This window comes from Alosa pseudoharengus, unplaced genomic scaffold, assembly GCF_046254945.1.
Source record: "Alosa pseudoharengus isolate Yale_2024_CS ecotype anadromous, Long Island Sound unplaced genomic scaffold, YU_APseudo_1.1 YU_APseudo_1.1_scf_19, whole genome shotgun sequence".
NCBI lineage: Eukaryota > Metazoa > Chordata > Actinopteri > Clupeiformes > Clupeidae > Alosa > Alosa pseudoharengus.
Genome location: NW_027468657.1, coordinates 30,640,057 through 30,658,389, shown reverse-complemented (window position 1 = coordinate 30,658,389; position 18,333 = coordinate 30,640,057). Strand labels below are relative to the sequence as shown.

General features: G+C 43.1%; 3 protein-coding genes across 4 annotated transcripts; 2 read left to right on the top strand and 1 right to left on the bottom strand.

Moving 5' to 3' along the window:
• Positions 1 to 320: 320 nt before the first annotated feature.
• Positions 321 to 5,737, top strand: plp1a (proteolipid protein 1a). Its single transcript, XM_076292341.1, has 7 exons — positions 321 to 403; positions 1,761 to 1,947; positions 2,355 to 2,511; positions 2,774 to 2,942; positions 3,235 to 3,308; positions 3,490 to 3,555; positions 3,928 to 5,737. The coding sequence occupies exons 1-7, from the start codon at positions 400 to 402 to the stop codon at positions 4,006 to 4,008; spliced, it is 738 nt and encodes a 245-aa protein (XP_076148456.1). The 5' UTR covers positions 321 to 399; the 3' UTR covers positions 4,009 to 5,737.
• Positions 5,738 to 7,446: 1,709 nt separating this feature from the next.
• On the bottom strand, positions 7,447 to 10,768 carry rab9b (RAB9B, member RAS oncogene family). Of its 2 annotated transcripts, none has more exons than XM_076292342.1 (2): positions 10,680 to 10,768; positions 7,447 to 9,742 (listed from the first exon to the last, which is right to left on the bottom strand). In XM_076292342.1, exon 2 carries the CDS (start codon positions 9,698 to 9,700, stop codon positions 9,089 to 9,091), a length of 612 nt encoding a protein of 203 aa, XP_076148457.1. In that variant the 5' UTR covers positions 9,701 to 9,742; positions 10,680 to 10,768; the 3' UTR covers positions 7,447 to 9,088. The 2 variants fall into 2 exon arrangements, with proteins under 2 accessions (XP_076148457.1, XP_076148458.1); XM_076292343.1 differs by lacking the exon at positions 10,680 to 10,768 and adding an exon at positions 10,464 to 10,660.
• An 839-nt stretch (positions 10,769 to 11,607) lies between these two features.
• On the top strand, positions 11,608 to 17,127 carry pofut4 (protein O-fucosyltransferase 4). The gene is made up of 4 exons (XM_076292340.1): positions 11,608 to 11,760; positions 12,181 to 12,846; positions 12,989 to 13,611; positions 14,448 to 17,127. Exons 2-4 carry the CDS (start codon positions 12,181 to 12,183, stop codon positions 14,593 to 14,595), a joined length of 1,437 nt encoding a protein of 478 aa, XP_076148455.1. The 5' UTR covers positions 11,608 to 11,760; the 3' UTR covers positions 14,596 to 17,127.
• The last annotated feature ends 1,206 nt before the right edge of the window (positions 17,128 to 18,333 follow it).

The window sequence follows — 18,333 nt, the reverse complement described above, 5'->3', positions numbered from 1 at the left end:
AACAACTGTGCTGAATATGATTCAGCAGCACCAAAACCTTCGTAATATTTGATCGTTTCTTTTTGCATTATCTGCTAGAAAATTGCCCCTCCAGTGGTGCAAATGAAGGCTACGCCGCTAACAATGAGGTGAACCGAGTTAATTTCTCAAGGCGTGAGGAACCTTGACCCTTCATTATTCGCCGACTTGAACTCAGGCCGCTGTGGTGTGGGCCAGCAGCACATTCAAAGGCCACATTGTTTCTTCAAGCCTCGACTTTGAGGCAGCAACGAATCTGCTCATTGTTGAGGAAGCAGAGCAAGGAGTCAGATTGATAAACGGGGAACTGCAGACAAATCGCACACGATATCGTCGGATCAGGCGCTGTGTTGGTGAATAAGCCCAACAGACGTCCTCGAGATGGGTAAGTTTAATGATGTCCAATGCTTCAGCATCACTGAGACGAATTAGGCAGGGATTTTATTTAAATAAAAATGTGTGTTTGACCCAAAAGTAAACTCTACAAAGATATATGGTTGGACTGCTTATTTAAGTTCCATAACTTTGTTTTAAAGTAGCCTAGCTTACATAATAAGATTCTGTTTCACCTGTTACAATGTGGTAGCCTACATAGCCAGGTTAACTTTACTTTAACTGTGCAATCGTCCAACAGTTGATTGTGGGACCTCTTGTTGCCCCACCCCCTCTCCCAAATTGAATTTTGACTTGAACAGTTTCCCCCAAAATTTAACGAAAGTATTGTGTAGATATTTGGATTATCTGTGTTAACTGTGTCATTGTGTTCTTGAAAGGTTGATATTTTGTAGCTTTGGTAACTGTAACCTCATCATTGTTCCATATGACCAAATCTGTTTTAGTTCTAAATTATTGGGTAAATACATTATTGTGAATTGTGACGTGATTTTTATACATTTATTTCTCATGTTTCTCATTGTTGTGCAAGGTGTTGTATGAAGTCCTTTCAATAGACCCTTATTCTCTTTTTGATGCATGGCCCAGTTGTCAGCTTTACTGGCACCAGCCCCTAACATGTGTGCAACTCCAGCAAGCTGGTGTCTGACGCCACAATTTGCCTTTTCTCCACCACCTTGGTCTGCTATCCCTTTCCCTGGCTGACGATTCCCATCCCACCCCCTCCGTGCTCAGGCGTGGATATACACTGGCCCGTATGAGGGATTGAGGTGGCTCTTGCCTTTTGTTAGCTTGACACTGCTGGCCCTTGTGTCCCCACTCTGCAGTGGGACAAAGACTATTGTCCATGAAGTCACAAAAGGAGCCTCTCTCTCTGTCTCTTCGTCAGGGAGCTTGCTGGACCTCCTTCTTTTCTCACACTCTCTTCGAGGCACAGGCCTTGAATGGACAGTGGAGCCGAACTGGAGTTGGTACAGGCCGACCCATCTAGCCCCAGTGCTCAGATTCAATCAGCACATGACTTTCTGAGGCAGCATGCCTACTGAGACAGTACAGACAAGCACTCAGACCCGCATGAGAAAAAGCTTCTATTTTTTGTCCTTCATATCTCTGTGCCTTTAGTAAAGTGGTCTGATGTGGAGGCTGTTGTGTCTTTTCATACACCTGTTCTCTTAGTTACAGTACGCAGCCTAATGGGCTTGGGAACGCTCTGTAATCAGGTGGCGAGCACAAATCATAATGCTTCTGCACCAGAATACTCCACATCCTTCTTGGACAGTGTGTTTCATCTTGTAATTTATTGGAATATTCTGTGCATGGAATCATAAGGTGTTTTTTGATTTTCTTAGGTTGTTATGAATGCTGCATGCGATGCCTCGGCGGAGTGCCCTATGCCTCCCTGGTGGCAACCTTGCTGTGCTTCTCTGGCATCGCCCTATTCTGTGGCTGTGGGCACCAGGCTCTCACCGAGACCGAGAGGCTCATAGAAACCTACTTCGCCCGCAACCTGCAAGACTACATTACCCTAGCATATCTGTGAGTGTCCTGCAAGACTACATTACCCTAGCATATCTGTGAGTGTCCTGTAAGACTACATTACCCTAGCATATCTGTGAGTGTCCTGCAAGACTACATTACCCTAGCATATCTGTGAGTGTCCTGCAAGACTACATTACCCTAGCATATCTGTGAGTGTCCTGCAAGACTACATTACCCTAGCATATCTGTGAGTGTCCTGCAAGACTACATTACCCTAGCATATCTGTGAGTGTCCAGCCCAGTATCTCCACAGCTTGTCACTGACATCAGATCCTTTGACAGTGACCCAGTACTAACTATTTAGATCACATTAAATTTCAATTTAGTTGAAGATTGTGTTGCTAACACGGTTACCTCCGTAGAGTTCTGTATCACTAAGAGCTCTTTGTGTTCCTCCTCCTCAGAATTCAGTATTTCCAATACATCATCTACGGCCTGGCCTCCTTCTTCTTCCTCTACTGCATAGTGCTGTTGGCCGAGGGCTTCTACACCACCAGTGCCATGAAGCAGACCTTCGGCGAGTTCAGGAGCACCGTGTGCGGCCGCTGCCTCAGCTCCACGGTAGGATCAGCAGCTCTGGCATGACATTACAGTTCAGTGACATCTTAATGTCTTACGCAAGCACGTTCCACACAGAGGTGGGCCGGTTAAGGAGCACGGTTTGCACTTTGAATTGGAACCATTCATTTCCCTGTACATTTGTCTCCTTTTCAGTTTTATGTAAACATTCTTTGTCTGAATCAAGCAAAAAATACACAAATAAATTCCTAAATAATTATGATGTCTCTGAAGTCTTACAATGGCCTCTTGCATCCATTCACAGTTTATTGCGGTCACATACATCCTGGCTGTCGTCTGGCTTTTAGTCTTTGCCTTGTCAGCACTGCCAGTGTACTTCTTCTACAACATGGATGCCACCTGCCACACGATCGATGATCTGACTGAGACACCAACAAGCATCAACCAGCTGTGTATCGACGCCAGACAGTATGGTTAGTGCCCTGCAGATCTGTATGGAAGTTCAGTCAGATCAAGTGCTGTGCGTATAAAAATATATTTTCCCCTTGGATACACAGTCAAGAATCATATTCAAAATTGCACAGTGAAGGTGGAGTGTAGCTCTGTCCTAGGCCCTGTCTGTTAAACCAAACCCCTGTGGAGAGTATTGCAAGTCATTTCATCACTTCTTATAGATCCGGGGCATCCACTTCTATTCGTCTACTAACACTTGCTCTGACAAAAAAAAAAAAAAATCAAACAGTTCTTGTTTCTTGTCTCCCTAAGGGTTGCTACCATGGAATGCTATTCCAGGGAAAGCCTGTGGAATGACCCTGTCAAACGTGTGCAAAACAAGAGAGGTAAGCTCAGCCTAAGGCTATGTGTGATTCTCGACCTCCCAAGTGAGTCCGTCGGGACCTCCATCAAAAGCCTGCCACAAATGAAAGTGACACTAAAAAAGAAACCACCCCCCCCCCCCTTCCTTCTGGCTTTAGTCGCCCTTTGCTCAGACACTGTATTTTCTCCCCTCTCATCTCGCAGTTCTTCCTGACCTATGACCTGTACATAGCAGCATTTGCGGGCGCCGGGATCACACTGCTGGCTCTGGTGAGTACACAGCTTGGGGCACGGCCTCTCATGCAACACAATGGAGCCGTGCCCCTATGAACCACTTGTAGTGGGAGTTGAGGAATCCAGCTTGCCATTAGTTATGCGCATTCAGACTGTGGCCCATCTGTTCCCCACTGGCCCCGACAGTCTGACTCAACCAGCTGAGAAGCGTTTTTGCTTTCAACCAGCTGCAAAGTGTGGGGAACATTTTTCCTCAGTAAGATAATGTCGTGACGTGTGTATGAAACTGAATTTGACCTTATGTTTTTTCGCCTATACTAAAGCTCTGGTGTCTTCTCTCTGGTGTTTCTTTCTTTCTTACTTTCTTTCTTTCTTTCTTTCTTTCTTTCTCTCTTTCTCTCTCACCAGCTGACCTATATGGTCTCCACCACCTATAACTTTGCAGTGCTGAGGTACTTGGGGAGAAAGGGCATAAGTCCACGGTGTTAGACTGTCCTCCTCTCCTCCCTATCCTTCCACTGCTATGAACAATGCACGTCAAGGCGCACACTTCCAAAACAACACTGGACTTTGTGAACTTCTTAGACTGGGCTTGTTGCTTCATTTTTCAGCAAGTGCAAAGCTGTAGGATCTATACTTCTGTGCTTTATCACTGGGTCAGATTTCTCACCTACTCACGATAGCACTGTTATGGCAGTTGAGGAAGACCATGAGGATAAACTTGGACCTAATCTATGTTTTTGTAAATGTTGCTGTGTGATGTTTTTGGAAAGAGGACCTAAACCATATTTTTGTGTTTGATTATGTTTTACACTGGCACTGTTTGCTTGTTTCAGGCCAGATTCAAATGCTATTGCCAAATTTTGGTCACTGCATCTGTCTTTTGCTGTTTTTGCTTGGATTTCTTTTGTCTTTCATAACCCAACACTTTGTTAGTTTTTATTTTTATTTTTTTATCATTACGATAAGCTGTGACCTTAACGAGGAGACTCGTTGCCCCCAAAAATGTTGATATGACATACTGAAAATTTGCCGCTGAGGCCTTCAAACATGTAGCACTGGAGATGACGATGGGTAGTGTGAATACCATTACTTACATCTGGTTGCCATGGCGTCAGACAAAAAAACTAGTACTTGCAGTCTTGCTGTGACCTCAGTGCCTCTTTCTCACAGTCCTTTTGGTGGGCAGTTGAAAGGTTCTCACAATAGAGCAGCGCCTTCTCAGACAGAGAACCAATCAGGGGGGTACTCTAGCGCAAACCTGTCACTGTGCCCCATGCAAGGGGTCATTTTACATGTCAGGGGAGAGCCTGCGCACACAAAGAGGGCCTGAAATGGTTCAGCTGCTTGAATGGAACCCTTATGTGACGGGCACATGGCTCAAGAACAGCCCCTCTCCGGTGGAAGGCACGGCAATGGAGTCAAATAGTTGGGGTGAGCTCTGTCTTTGTCTCCGATGGCAGCCAGATGTCTTGGGGAGTCAGATGTTCGTAATGGTTTCCAACAATGCATGAGAGTGAAAAAGGGTAGAATGGTGTATTATTATTGTTATTATTATTCTGTGCTCGGATGTTTGCTTTTTAAGATGAAGAGTAGCCTTCGTTTAACAAGGGAATAGTGTGAATATGTGCCAAGAAGATGGCTATATGTTTCTGCAGAACTGCAGGTGGTATGTGTGTGTAGACTCCTCCCAGTGTTAGCCAAATGCCATCTCTTTATGCAAATGTAATGTCATCTGAGTGGATCTGCATGGTCTTGATCAGTAACTGTCAAGTGCAAAATTAGTAGTTATTGTATAACATGTCTTCTCTCACCTAAGGCCAATGTGTAATTATTCCTTACATAAAAATGTAAGTTATATTCCTGTGAGTATTTTGATGTCCATTACTAACAATATTTGTTGGAATTATAGATAGATGATATAGATAGGCCTATTTGACACATACCATGTCCAACAGGTTACATTTTCTAACCTGGTGACTGTAATTTGGAGAACTTTTATTTTTTGCATCTTAGAAATGTGTATATTTTCAATATGAAGTCATGACCTGTCAAGACAAGTCACGTCATGCATGGCTACAGATGTAAGGTGGTACGGTTCTGTGTACACGCCTCGCCTCCATGTCGCCTCCAGGTGCAGGTGTGTAGCCGCCTCCTCTCTCCCCTGCAGGTCCACTACTCCACACACCTGGCAGTGACCCAGGTTCTGCTGAGGAGGCGGCAGCAGCACCAGCACAGGAAGGAGAGCAACCAGCTCGCCCTGTTTGGGAACCTGCTGAAGGACCGCAACGGAAACCTCTGCTCGCCCTATGCCCCATCCATACTGGACATGTAACCAAGCAACAGCTGCCTCACTCCCATCACCCAAAGAACAGGGAAGGTGCAAACACTGTACTGGAAAGAACTGACCAGCTGAGTTTAGAAACATAATGTTTAGTGCATAATTGTATTGTGATTTAGCTAGCTAAATATTTTCTTTAAGGTAGCATATTGTGACAACCTAGATGACGTTTTAAGACAAACAATATTATAATTTGTACATTGTGTCAAAAGTGTTTTGAAGTGCCTCTATTATTTTCGTTATGGGATATAATTGGATGATGAACTGAAACCCTTTTCTTCTAAGACATGAAATCTAGTTGTAAAGCATCTATCAGATTATTTGGATTTGTTTACTTGTTTCAATTCAGAGTGTTTCAGTTAGTTATTGTAACTTAAATGATTATAAACAACCAGTGATGTCACATACCCACAAGCACTGTATTTTTTAAATGTCTTCTTTACTTTTGTCATTAACTAAAGTTACTACAACAGTGGTCAGATCATTGTAAAAAAAAAGAAAAAATCTCCAAAGTCGCATTTTTCTTGTCCATGCTGAAAAGAGATCACTCAGAAGGCATATTTTGTTTGGTATTCTGCATGATTTATTTATAGCATTGCCACTGGATATTCACCACTAAATTAGTAAGGTTTGTAAACAAAGCCAGTCCTGACCTCCTTAGTGCAACTGAAGAGATGATCGGAGATGGCGAAGGTTGGAGGTTGAGGGTAGGATACACGAGGCGCTTTCCAGCCATTTTTTTCAGGGACCATTAAACAATTTGTTCTCAGTTCAAAGCATCTACTAGTGCAACACTCTGTGTCGTAGGAAACTGTGGTTTTGTCCAGTGTCAGTTAGTGCAGCTTACGAATGAATGCCCATTGCTATGCGAATCAGCCACCTGCTTGCCAGAACACTCTAGCAAGTCTGCACAAACTGCCACTGCTTACATTCTATGCAGTCTAGCCCTCTGAAAATCAGATTTTGGCATCACTTAAAAAATCATGACTGGTGCAGTGATAAACAAACATAATGCACAGACCAATGATTCGAAACAGAAATATGATCCAACTTTGATACCCATAAGGACTTCAATGACAAATATCCTCTTCACGATATTTTAAAAACAAAAAGTAATATCCAGAGAACCCTTCGGGGCTTCAAGGTTTTCCAATGAGGAAAAGCCATTGATGTGGGCACCTTTCTTGTAAGAGTGTACCGATTCAGGCAGCATGCTATAACTCATATCCAAGTATTGACTGAGCATAAGGCAGGCTGCAGGTTTATTAATTAATTGATGCCCACTGGCTTTGAATATTTTAACAAAGTTTGATAGACAGTCAGCACTCCCCTAGAGGGATTAATTTAACAAGCCCCCGGGAATGTAACACATAAAACAGTAAGACTAGTAACATCAAAGCGCAATCAACCGATCAGTTTTGCATTCATACTGACACCGGCTGCTCTTCTGTTGCAAACATTTTGTACCAGACTGTGAGCATATCATACAATATCATTAAATACTGTAAAGTGTGTTTTTGAACTCAAATGCAGACAAACTGCTTTCCATAAGCTTAATTCAGTACCACAATATGAGTGGATACAGTGGAAGTAACACAGTGTTTTACAGAGTTGTCGTTTCCTATTCACAGTGTACCTTTCATTTGCAACACTGAAGATTCAGACAAAAAGAAGCAGGGAAAGAAGAGCAATGAAACGGACATATCACAGCCTTATCAAATAAAAAGATGTCATGCAGATGTGAGCAAGTATGAAAACAATCCCTAGTGTATAGGCGTTGCGGCAAAAACGTTTTATGGTTCTACATTGTAACAGAGCACATAAAACAATTATTCACTTAGAAATGTCAGATTAAACATAAAACAATAATATCCCAATAATTAAATTATTCTAGATTGCGGAAATCTATTCTAGACTATGCAGCAGAGTGGTGGAGACAATACCTTGTAAATCAGGCATATCAAAGGACGGATACATTTTTGGCTTGGGGATGAACAGATAAGAGCCAAGTCACTGAAGTTTCAGATACCAATCAAAACAAAACAGAATTGTTTGATAAAAAAAGACAACAAAAAGATCATGGGCGTCCACTCAGCTCCACTGACTTTGCATACAGATTTGTGTAACAAGTACAGACTAGATTTGTGTTATGGATTCCTCAAATGGATTCCTATGGATGTTCTCAAACAGCCTTGTCAAGGCACAAGACAGCAGTAGAGGAGATACAGATGTCAGCTACAATGGTTCAGTGTAACATGGACCAAGTCTCATGGATTAAGTGATCAATATGTTTTTTGTTGAGACTTGAGATGGGACTTGCAATTAATTCCTGTCACTTTGAGAAACACTTCAAAAGGTATTTCAAAAGCCATGCAATAATTTAAGGAGCAAAACAAGTCAGCTGTTGTAGGGCACCCTATTTGTTGTCATTGTTACATGGGACAAATGCCCTGCATCACAGGTTTTATGAACCAATCCACACACACACACACACACAACACTGCAGAAAGGAACAGGTTGTGCAGTCAGTAACAAAAACAACCCAGTAAAGGAGAGTATAAAAAAACTGTAAAAGTTTAAGATCACTGTAACAAAAAGAGGATGAAAGAAGTGATGCTACCGACAGGTACTCAGTGTTACATAGACCTGTATAAAATCCATGCAATAAGAGAAGCCCTAATGTCTATCCCTTTCCAAAAAAATACATACATTCCCTTTGTACCCATACACTTTAGACTTAGTACAATAATGTAATATGTCTTCTCTGACTTTTCTTAGTTTGACACAGAACTCAATAGTAAGTAGTTTTATGCAGATGTACGTTTGTTTTTCCGCCATGTTTAGTACTGTAATATGAGCTGTAACACTGCTGGGAGAGGAGACTGCATGTCAAGTACCGGTTACAACCTTGAAATGTGAAACTGACGTGCAGCAAGCTGTGCTCTTGGAAATACTTCAAGGTATACTGACAGGAGTCCATCAGAATTCTGAAATGTGTTTTAGTACCAGGCAGCAAATGTATAATGTAAACTGAAGAGCATCTACGACCATAGTGCCACAATAGTACCATATCTCAATTACACTCTTATTATTAGCAGTTGGACCCCTCAATGGCTTCTTGCGCCTGTACCTGTGAAACAACATAGGCCGGGGGTGAGGGGTCAACCAAGCAAGGACGGGTCAGGACAGCACAAGGCCTGAGGCAGAGCAGTTCAGGATGGAGCTGACTCAACAGCAGCCAGAGCGGGTGGCTTTACGATTCCCATGGAGGTCAATGGTGCTGCTGAGCAGGGAATGGTCAATCTGGTCCTCGCCTTTGATGACCTCTCGCACGGCTGCCTCAAAGGCCGAGCCCACGTTGGTGTCGTCCTTGGCACTGGTCTCAAAGTAGGGGTAGCAGCCGTTCTCCTCGCACCACGCCCGCGCCTCGTCTGCCCCGACCTCGCGCTCCTGCTCCTTGTCGACTTTGTTGCCCAGCACCACGAAGGGGAAGCGCTCTGGGTCGCGCACGTCCGAGTAATACATGAACTCCTTCTTCCAGCAGCCCAGATTCTGGAAGCTCTGCAGGTCGTCCACGGCGAAGGTGAGCAGGCAGCAGTCAGCGCCGCGGTAGAAGGGCGTGCGCAGGCTCTTGAAGCGCTCCTGGCCGGCCGTGTCCCAGATCTGTAGTGTCACAAGGCGCCCGTCCACCTCCAGGTCACGGTTTAGGAACTCCACGCCAATGGTGTGGAAGGACTGGGAGTCAAAGCGGTCTGTCACATAGCGGTTCATCAGAGAGCTTTTGCCCACGCCCCCGTCGCCCAGCAAGATGACCTTCAGCAGCAGGCTCTTCCCACTCATACTGGCCCACTGGCTGGTTGATTACTGATGGATTATGGTAACCTATCAGGAATACAGTCTGTCAGGATAGCCTCATATGAAATCAAATTCAAAAACGTATTACTCCCACTTTTCCACATTTTTTTAAAAGCAAGAGAAAATGAACACGACACACACAGGCCTACTACTTGTTTACTTATAGCCTACCACAGACTGTAAAAAGGTCAATGACCAAGCATGTTACAAAAGATGACCACCCTCTCCACATACAGCATGGGATTGGTCAGCTATGATCAATGACAGTTGCAAACGAAATAAATAATTAATAGGCCTACAATAGATAACCGGTTTTGTTCTATCATCGGTTTGTGCCTATCATCTGCAAACTTTCAACAAGTAGCCTACGCTATCAAATAACATGTGTTCCCCTTAAGGATTGACAGTAAATTCTTCGTTTCATTCACGAGACTTCAGAGCAGATTAAATCTAAGTTTGTCTTTAGAACGAAAATTAACGTTTTCCCGATATAATTGTCCCTTCTAATATTAAGGTTTCTCCATAAAACAGCATCAATGAGTCAGACAGATGACACCGAAACAGGAAGTAGCCTACCAAATCTGCGCATGACCAGCTAACAGACCTCAGCAAATGTCTGGCTAAGCCTTACCATTAGCTATTATTTCGAAGTTGCAGAGAAATATGTTAAATCTTCAATCGCACTTATAAGACGCATGTAGTGTCTGATTAAAACGGCACAATACATTACAATTTACCAGAGACATACTTTGTGGAGAGTCGCTGGTTAGATGTTAAAGCGGTTAGTCATTGCTCTCCTAGCTTGTTATTATCGGCAGCTGGCTGGCTGGCTTGGCTTGTTTGATGACAGAATCACAAAATGAAAAACAAACAGAAATTCCTCGCGTAAAACTAATTTGCAAACACCGGAATTAAAACGTACACTTAAAACAAAGTTAAACTGTAAACCAACCCAATAATTTACCTCATTCTGTACCATGATATAATGAATCCTTGCTTGCACAGCTCACCACTGTGATTTAATATGCTATTGAACTTGCAAGGGATGCGCCCTCCCGCATCCCAGATGCCACGGTCCTAGAGCCCATCTTCACATGTGATTGTGCAGATCTCGCTTACCTGCATCGGTTACACTGTGGCATACACCGAAGCTTCAAAGTTTTCTCTTTAATTTCAGTTTGCGGCTAGCGCCCACACGCTGTGTATCAGTCTTATAATTAGATAGCAAGTCACGTTCTCTCCTTGGGAGAAAATTAGTCTTAACGTTAGACCACAAACGTCACGCAAGACTGATTATGGCCTTACTTATCACATTAAGTTTGACATTAGGCCTACGTGCCGTAATTTCATACTTTCAAATCACTAGGAGTAGGCTATCGAAGGATCTGCATGTTTTTGTCTTTCCATTCGTCCTTTCTTGCTCTGTGAATTCAGAAGCAACTACAAATAAAGTCGAAGCCTTTTCAAGAAATTGTCACAACATAAGGATTTGACATATAAATATATACCCTGTCTTTGGTTTTGGGATGGGAATTTTCTGTGCAGTAGCCTATATTGAACAAGCCAATTTCACAATGTAGGGTAATTAGCCTATGTTTAAAATAGTTGCACATTTTGATAGCCAAATTGAAGTATTTCCTGCACTTTCTAGTGAAGCGAACTGTGCCTGCGGTGTTAGGATGGATTATATTTGTATAATACCTTTAAACAATCAATACAAATGACCTAGGCTACAGTGGGGTGAATTTCAGAAATCGTATCCCTATGCACAATATTAGTATTCTGACTTTAGGTCATTTGTCCGATCAGTGGAACAGTGGACTTTTATTTTGAAATTGCCACACAAACTTTCAAGGAACCGGAAATATATTTCCCTTTAATAACGCCACTATTTTCCTGTTGAGTAGTCACAGACGCCTATCCAAATACCATGTATTTCCATGGTTAAATCGGACAAAGGAGGAAAATATATGCAACATGCGATGTGTACATTACATTTATTTGATAAGGGTTTGGAGCTTCCCTAGTTCTGAACTGTTGTAAAGGTAACGGCAATTAAATTGCATTACAACTTCTCTGGAATGCACCTCCGAAAAGCATGACAAAAGTGAACTACTGTTCTTGTTACTATAACTGATGCAGATGCATTCTTGTTACTCTAACTGGTGCATCATTCTTTTGCAGAGGATTATTCTCATTAGCCATTTCCCAAATGTAATTATATACATAGTTTTGATGGTTTCAAGCTCTTATGTGCCAGCAATTCACTGCACCCCACACACGGGTTTCTGTCCCATTTTGTCCGATCTGGAAGGTCTGATATTAGATCTGATACGGTATCATTTTAAATATGTGTTTGTTTTGTTTTTTTAACCACAAGCTCCGCGACCCACCCAGAATGGTTCCCCGACCCACCAGTTAAGAAACACCGCTCTACAGTTTATCAAAATACGTTTGTTTCACAGATGGGTGTTGTCAGCTTGCTGTTACTGCTTCACTCACTCCAATGCTGGGGTCAGGAACTGTTGCACACTGGGGACCATGGAGCATTCCTGCCTCAGAGTGCTTTGACTGACATGGAGTTCACCTCAGTCAGCTCTTACCGAGGCCCTGGCAACAACGACTCCCGGGGCAACAAAGAGCTGCCAATCATCCTTTGGTGGAGTGCTGGCCTCTTCCCCCACTTCCCCGGTGACACGGAGCGCATCGACTGTAACCACTCCTCCTGTCTGGTCACGCGCAACCGCAAGGTCCAGCTGTACAAGCGCACAGCAGCCATCATCTTCTACGGCACAGACTTCCGGGCCTACGAGGCCCCATTGCCCCGGTTGCCCCACCAGACGTGGGCACTGTTCCACGAGGAGTCGCCCATGAACAACTACGTGCTCTCCCACGGCCCGGGCATCCGGCTCTTCAACTACACGGCCACGTTCAGACGGGAGTCCGACTACCCCCTCACCCTGCAGTGGCTGCCCACGCTGGAGTACCTGCTGCAACCCACGGCTGTGTCTCTGCAGGAGAAGAACCGCTGGAGACGGGCCGGCCTGGCCCCAGTGCTCTACATGCAGTCCCACTGCGACGTGCCGTCCGACCGGGACCGCTACGTCCAGGAGCTCATGAAGTACATCGAGGTGAGGGCACTTCCTGCGCACTGAACTATGTAGAGACCGTGTGACTGACAGCATTTGTACAGTTTTTCATTTTTTTGTTACGATTTGTGATTCATCTGTCTGGTGCATCTGCCTTCTCCCTCTCTCTCTTCTGTCTTGTTAGATCGACTCCTACGGAAAGTGCCTCAACAACAAAAATTTGCCAGAACGTCTGGAGGACACGAGCACAGCCACCGGCGAGGACGATGAGTTCATGAGCTTCGTGGCGCGTTACAAGTTCCACCTGGCCATGGAGAATGGCCTGTGCTCAGACTATATGACCGAGAAGCTGTGGCGCCCACTGCACCAGGGCTGCGTCCCCATTTACCGAGGATCCTCCTCCGTGGCCGACTGGCTGCCCAACTCGCACTCCGCCGTCATCGTCGACGACTTCCCTAGCCCTCGCAAGCTTGCGGAATTCATTATGGCCCTCGACGGCGACGACGCAGAGTATTCGCGCTACTTGGAGTTCAAGACTCCCAGTAAGATAACCAACCTGCGGCTGCTGGAAGGACTGGAAAGTCGGGAATGGGGTGTCAATGACATGAGTAAGCCCAACTATCTCAACGGCTTTGAGTGCTACGTCTGTGACCAGGAGAACAAACGCTTGGCAGCTGAGAAGGCCCACCAGCAAAACCCGGAGCTTCACACACCTCCTTCACCAAAGACAGCCAACAACTCCCACATGGGCTGCCCACTGCCCAGCCCAGGCTATGGGGAAGTTGACGATATTCATCCAAATGATGGGTAAGATGATAATGTGACCTAGTCCTAATCTTTTGCTATTATAAATTATACATTAATATTTATTTTCATCCCAATGCATACTGGCATACTGGATCAGTTTTAGGGGCCCTGCTTTTCTCTATTTACACCACTTCCTTAGGTGAGACCATACGTCCCATGGATTTGACCATGCGGATGACACTCAACTTTACCTATCTTTCCCACCTGATGACTAGCGTTTCCCATCGGATTTCTGCATGCCTTAAGGATATTTCCGTCTGGATGATCGGCACCTTCAGCTTAATCTATCAAAGTGTTTGGTGTTTCCAGCTAAAACAGCTATTCCCCAACATATTAACATCCAGCTTGACTCAACTTCACTGACCCCAACTAGATCGGCACGTAACTTGGGCGTTGTAATTGATGACCGACTTAACTTCACTGTGCATGTAGCTTCAATTGCAAAATCATGTTGGTTTATCCTTTACAACTTTAGGAAGATCAGACCTTATCTGACACAAGATTCCACACAACTTCTTGTTCAGGCCATGGTCACCTCCAAGCTGGACTATTGTAATTCACTATTAGCTGGCTGGACATTGTTTATTATTGCTATTTTCCTTCATTTTCATTTTTTATTTCATTAGGCTGTTGATTGAATTGATATTGTTGATTATAATTGCTATTGTCCCTATTGTAGTCTGACCAACATTTTAAACTGTTCCCTGTTAAATTTTGTTTTGTATTTGTGTGTCGCTTTGGACAAACGCATCAGCCAAATTCCATAACTATAACTAAATAAGTGTGTGTGTGTGTGTGTGTGTGTGTGTGTGTGTGTGTGTGTGTGTGTGTGTCAGTTGGCTCCAGATGTGGCCCCAAGATTACTGGCAGAGCTTGGACCAGGCAGAAGGTCTGGAGTCTCTTATCCGACTGAACGAGTCTGACCCTGGACTGCTGTGGCATCACATACAGAAGATAGCAACGAGAAGAGCGAAAGGTCACTGACTCTGTGAGCTCTCACTCGGACAACATTCGTCCCACCTAGAGACTTCAAAGCCTCAAAGTCTTTTTACCGACTTTGATGCAAAAGGTGACAGATTGATGTTCTTTTAGACACAGTCCCCAGGAAATGTTTAAGTGGTGCATCTTTTTAAAACACTAGGTAAGTGGCAAACATGTACACTAGGAGAGAGACAATCTTGTAAATGTCAATATCCTTTTACATGAAAAAGGGAAACAAGTATAATATTGAGCAGTAAGTCAGAAAAGTTAAGTCAGCAAAGCACAGCCACCAAACTCTTGGCTCTCAGGAAATGGACATGGATATCTATGTGATAGACACACAAATATATTATTAGAATACAAGCCTTCTGAGTGGGAGGCCAAACTGCAGACTTCACCAAATCCATATTATGTAGCTATTTGTAAACACACAGTTTTTATTGTTATCAGTAAACAGTGTTATTCAGTGCTGTAATGTTTATACAACTTTTTTACAATCATCTGAGCTTTTTATGTTTTTATAAGGCAAAGCATGACATAAAATGATACAACACACTTCATTTGAACAAATATGTATTTTGTTGCCAGAATGCTACAAGGTATACAGAAAGACTTAAGTGATATGGCCACAGATCATAACTTGATATGAGGTATCAGTTACAAACAGTTATGTTGTAACATAGGTTATGATTAAAAAAATGTACATATTTCTAACAACTCAAAAAGGATCAACAGCAGTGGTTTTGGACAACATGGCTGAGGTGATATGTCTCATACAAAAAAAAAAAATGTCTTCATTCAAGTATATATTTACGCATTGCTTCCTTCAAAATGTTAAAGTAACATGCCTTAGCTTATTTGCCTTTCAGTCCACAGTTAGATGAAAGGATACTCACCTATAGCTAATAGGGATCTATTGGATAACTGGTGTTACTTCCTAAGCTAATTTCTCAAAAACTTGGCGTGTACCTTTAGGAGTTAGTTCTGGTGATGATGTAAGATGTTTGAATGTACAGTATCTCACTTCTACTTTTGCATCTGAACTCTAATTTACCTTTTGCTTTAATTGACTTTTGCATAGCAGTTCCCACAATGAACTGTCCCTTGACGCAGAAACATGTTACCGAGCAGGTCCCCCATTGGCTTGCTGCATATGCCACACTGCAATAAAAACCATCTACAATTACTTCTGTTACTAACAAATATTGATGTAATGTTAATGTGATGGCATTTCATGGTTGTGATGCCATTTTTATTTAAAGGGCTCCCAGACTTTTACTTTTCAAAAACTGTACCTTGAAACATGAGGGGTGGCAGGATGTGTTGAGGTCCTCAATGGTGAGTATGACATCTGTGTCCACAGACTCTCCGCAGTATGTGCAAGCAGTCTTTTCACTCAGGAGAAAAGTGCAAAATAATTATTGTTACCCTTTTGGAACTCAGCACATTAGCCTCTTGAGCAATTAACCCGTGGAAATGATACTCCTGACAGCTGGGTTAGAAAGCAGGCCTGTTGCCAATATTAATGTTCTTTGAGCACTTTAAACTTAAAAGGGTTTTTTATAATAAGATAGACAACCTGCAGGTTAACAAAGCATTTACATCTAAGTATTCCCTCAGGCATAAACATACTAGAAGCCAGAAGACCATAACACATCCATCTGCTGAGAGGATCTGAATAGACCTGCGTTGTTAATTATTACTCACTGTATGTCCTTTTGTACCCTTACCTGCCCACAACGTTATACTTCAAGTCATGTTTGGACAGCGCTGATGTGTTGACATACTCCTTCAACAGCACAACGCCCCTATACACAGACGTTTGAGGACAATATCAACACTTTCAGTTATTATATGTTGATCACTTGACCTGAGATTCCCCTTCCAAAATCATACATTCCACTTTTTCCATTCACATACCTTTTTGAATCATTGACTGGGTACTTGTAGGTCTGTTCTAAGCCTTCTAATGATCTGTGGGAGGTATTGTAATGGAGATAAGTCAATGTTGCAATGATTTAATTACACAAGGACCACAGATTTCTTCCTAGTACCGTCATGTCATTGTATGTTATTGTGAAATTCTCCCTCAGGCTTCATGTTCCTAACATGACAAATTAATTCAACATACTATATCAAAACAATCATAATACTATTTATTGATCAAGGCTCTTTCATTATATGTTTTGACTTGTAGGAGAACAACTCTCTCTCTCAGCTCTATGAGAAATGCTCAACAAACTGGGGTGGGTGTTGATTGACATCTGACACCCTAGTTTTACACGGTTTGTTTGTTTCTTCCCAAATGAGGAATGTGCTAAGAGGGTGGTGTAATTCAGGAAATAACACAATGCATGGTGGTAATGCTAGATTGTAATGTGAGGATCTAGAATGTTCTGTTCAATTCAGCTAATGAACTACAAAGACCACCCAAAGCGACCTACATGGGAAGAAAATGTTTTAATCCCATTTGTGCTGTGCCACACAGTCAAGTAACAAATCTGCGTAAAATAAAGTACTATAAGCTAAACCAAACCTTGTAGTTTGTTACTGATGATGTTGAACCTTGATGTTGTTATTGATGATGAAATAAAACAAAGGCTTTTATCATACAGTGCAAACCAGGTAACTCACCTATCCGTGGAGATATCTTCCGTCTCAATTGATTCCATTTCAGCAGACTAGTCTCTGCTACTCTTTAAAGCAGGGGATTGTTTTTGATATTAAAAAAGTAAGGAAATGTTTTCAATACATCCTAGTGCACTGCCTCAACCTCCCTTGAGATGATTACTACTATTACTACCATTACTCCTTTCCTTTCCTCTCCACACCCACCCCCATCATTCTTTTAGTCAAAGAGGTGGAGTCTCTCTTTATGACCTCTTTGGTGTCTCTCTCGTTGAGGTCCCTTTAACCTTTGCTCAAGTTTCACTGGCATCCATTCCATCATGTAAGAGTAGGCCTGGGTGGGGTACCTTGACCTTTACCACCTCTCCCAATACCTGAATACATTTACCTCTTTTATATATACATATAGTATATATGCACACACACACACACACAATAAAGGCAAATGAGACAGGATAGAGAATAGACTGACAGGAAGTGGAAGAAATGACTCTGGTCAGACTCTAACCCAGCTCCCCATGGGCACCTGGAGCCGAATGTGGTATGGGAGCTGTAGCTGTGTCCCCCACAAACATGTTCTTTGAACAGTTTTAGCATGACCTGAGGATCATGCGCCTATTCCACTTTTGTTTCTCCTGGGGTTATTGTCTGACTATATGGCAGTGGCCAGTGATGAAGAGAATGAGCGCGGGGACTGTGCACATCACTATCCTCTTAAGATGCTCATGTTTAAAAATACATCTGTCTGTGGCCAGTGCACCGACATGCTGAAATTCTATTGTAATTGCCCAGTAGTAGCAAAAGAAAGAGTTCTTTGTGACCAATTCCACTGTACCTGACCTAGATCCAGGAATGCACAACTAGATTGGGTCACTAAAAACATTGTGGGCATGAATAATACAGGTATGCAGTGAGGCAGAGATGAATGCTTTGCGCAGGGAAGCATTTGAGGTCGATTGAAGGTTCCTCTTCTTTCATCGACACACATACGCACGCACAGGGTTAACATCAAACAGGAATAGGAGAGTACTTCTGTCCAGCAACCTTCTTTGATCTCTACCCACCTCATATCTTAGCACGATACGTCCTGGGTTTTAGTGTCGGAGGGCTAGC

What these genes read in the sequence shown, in the direction of transcription:
- plp1a (XM_076292341.1), top strand. An exon ending in TACATTACCCTAGCATATCT is followed by an intron (nt 1,948 to 2,354) that starts GTGAGTGTCCTG and finishes CCTCCTCCTCAG; the next exon opens with AATTCAGTATTTCCAATACA. An exon ending in GGATCACACTGCTGGCTCTG is followed by an intron (nt 3,556 to 3,927) that starts GTGAGTACACAG and finishes CTCTCTCACCAG; the next exon opens with CTGACCTATATGGTCTCCAC.
- rab9b (XM_076292342.1), bottom strand. Translation starts at nt 9,700, where the DNA reads ATGAGTGGGAAGAGCCTGCTGCTGAAGGTCATCTTGCTGGGCGACGGG.
- pofut4 (XM_076292340.1), top strand. Translation starts at nt 12,181, where the DNA reads ATGGGTGTTGTCAGCTTGCTGTTACTGCTTCACTCACTCCAATGCTGG. An exon ending in AGCTCATGAAGTACATCGAG is followed by an intron (nt 12,847 to 12,988) that starts GTGAGGGCACTT and finishes CTGTCTTGTTAG; the next exon opens with ATCGACTCCTACGGAAAGTG. An exon ending in GATATTCATCCAAATGATGG is followed by an intron (nt 13,612 to 14,447) that starts GTAAGATGATAA and finishes TGTGTGTGTCAG; the next exon opens with TTGGCTCCAGATGTGGCCCC.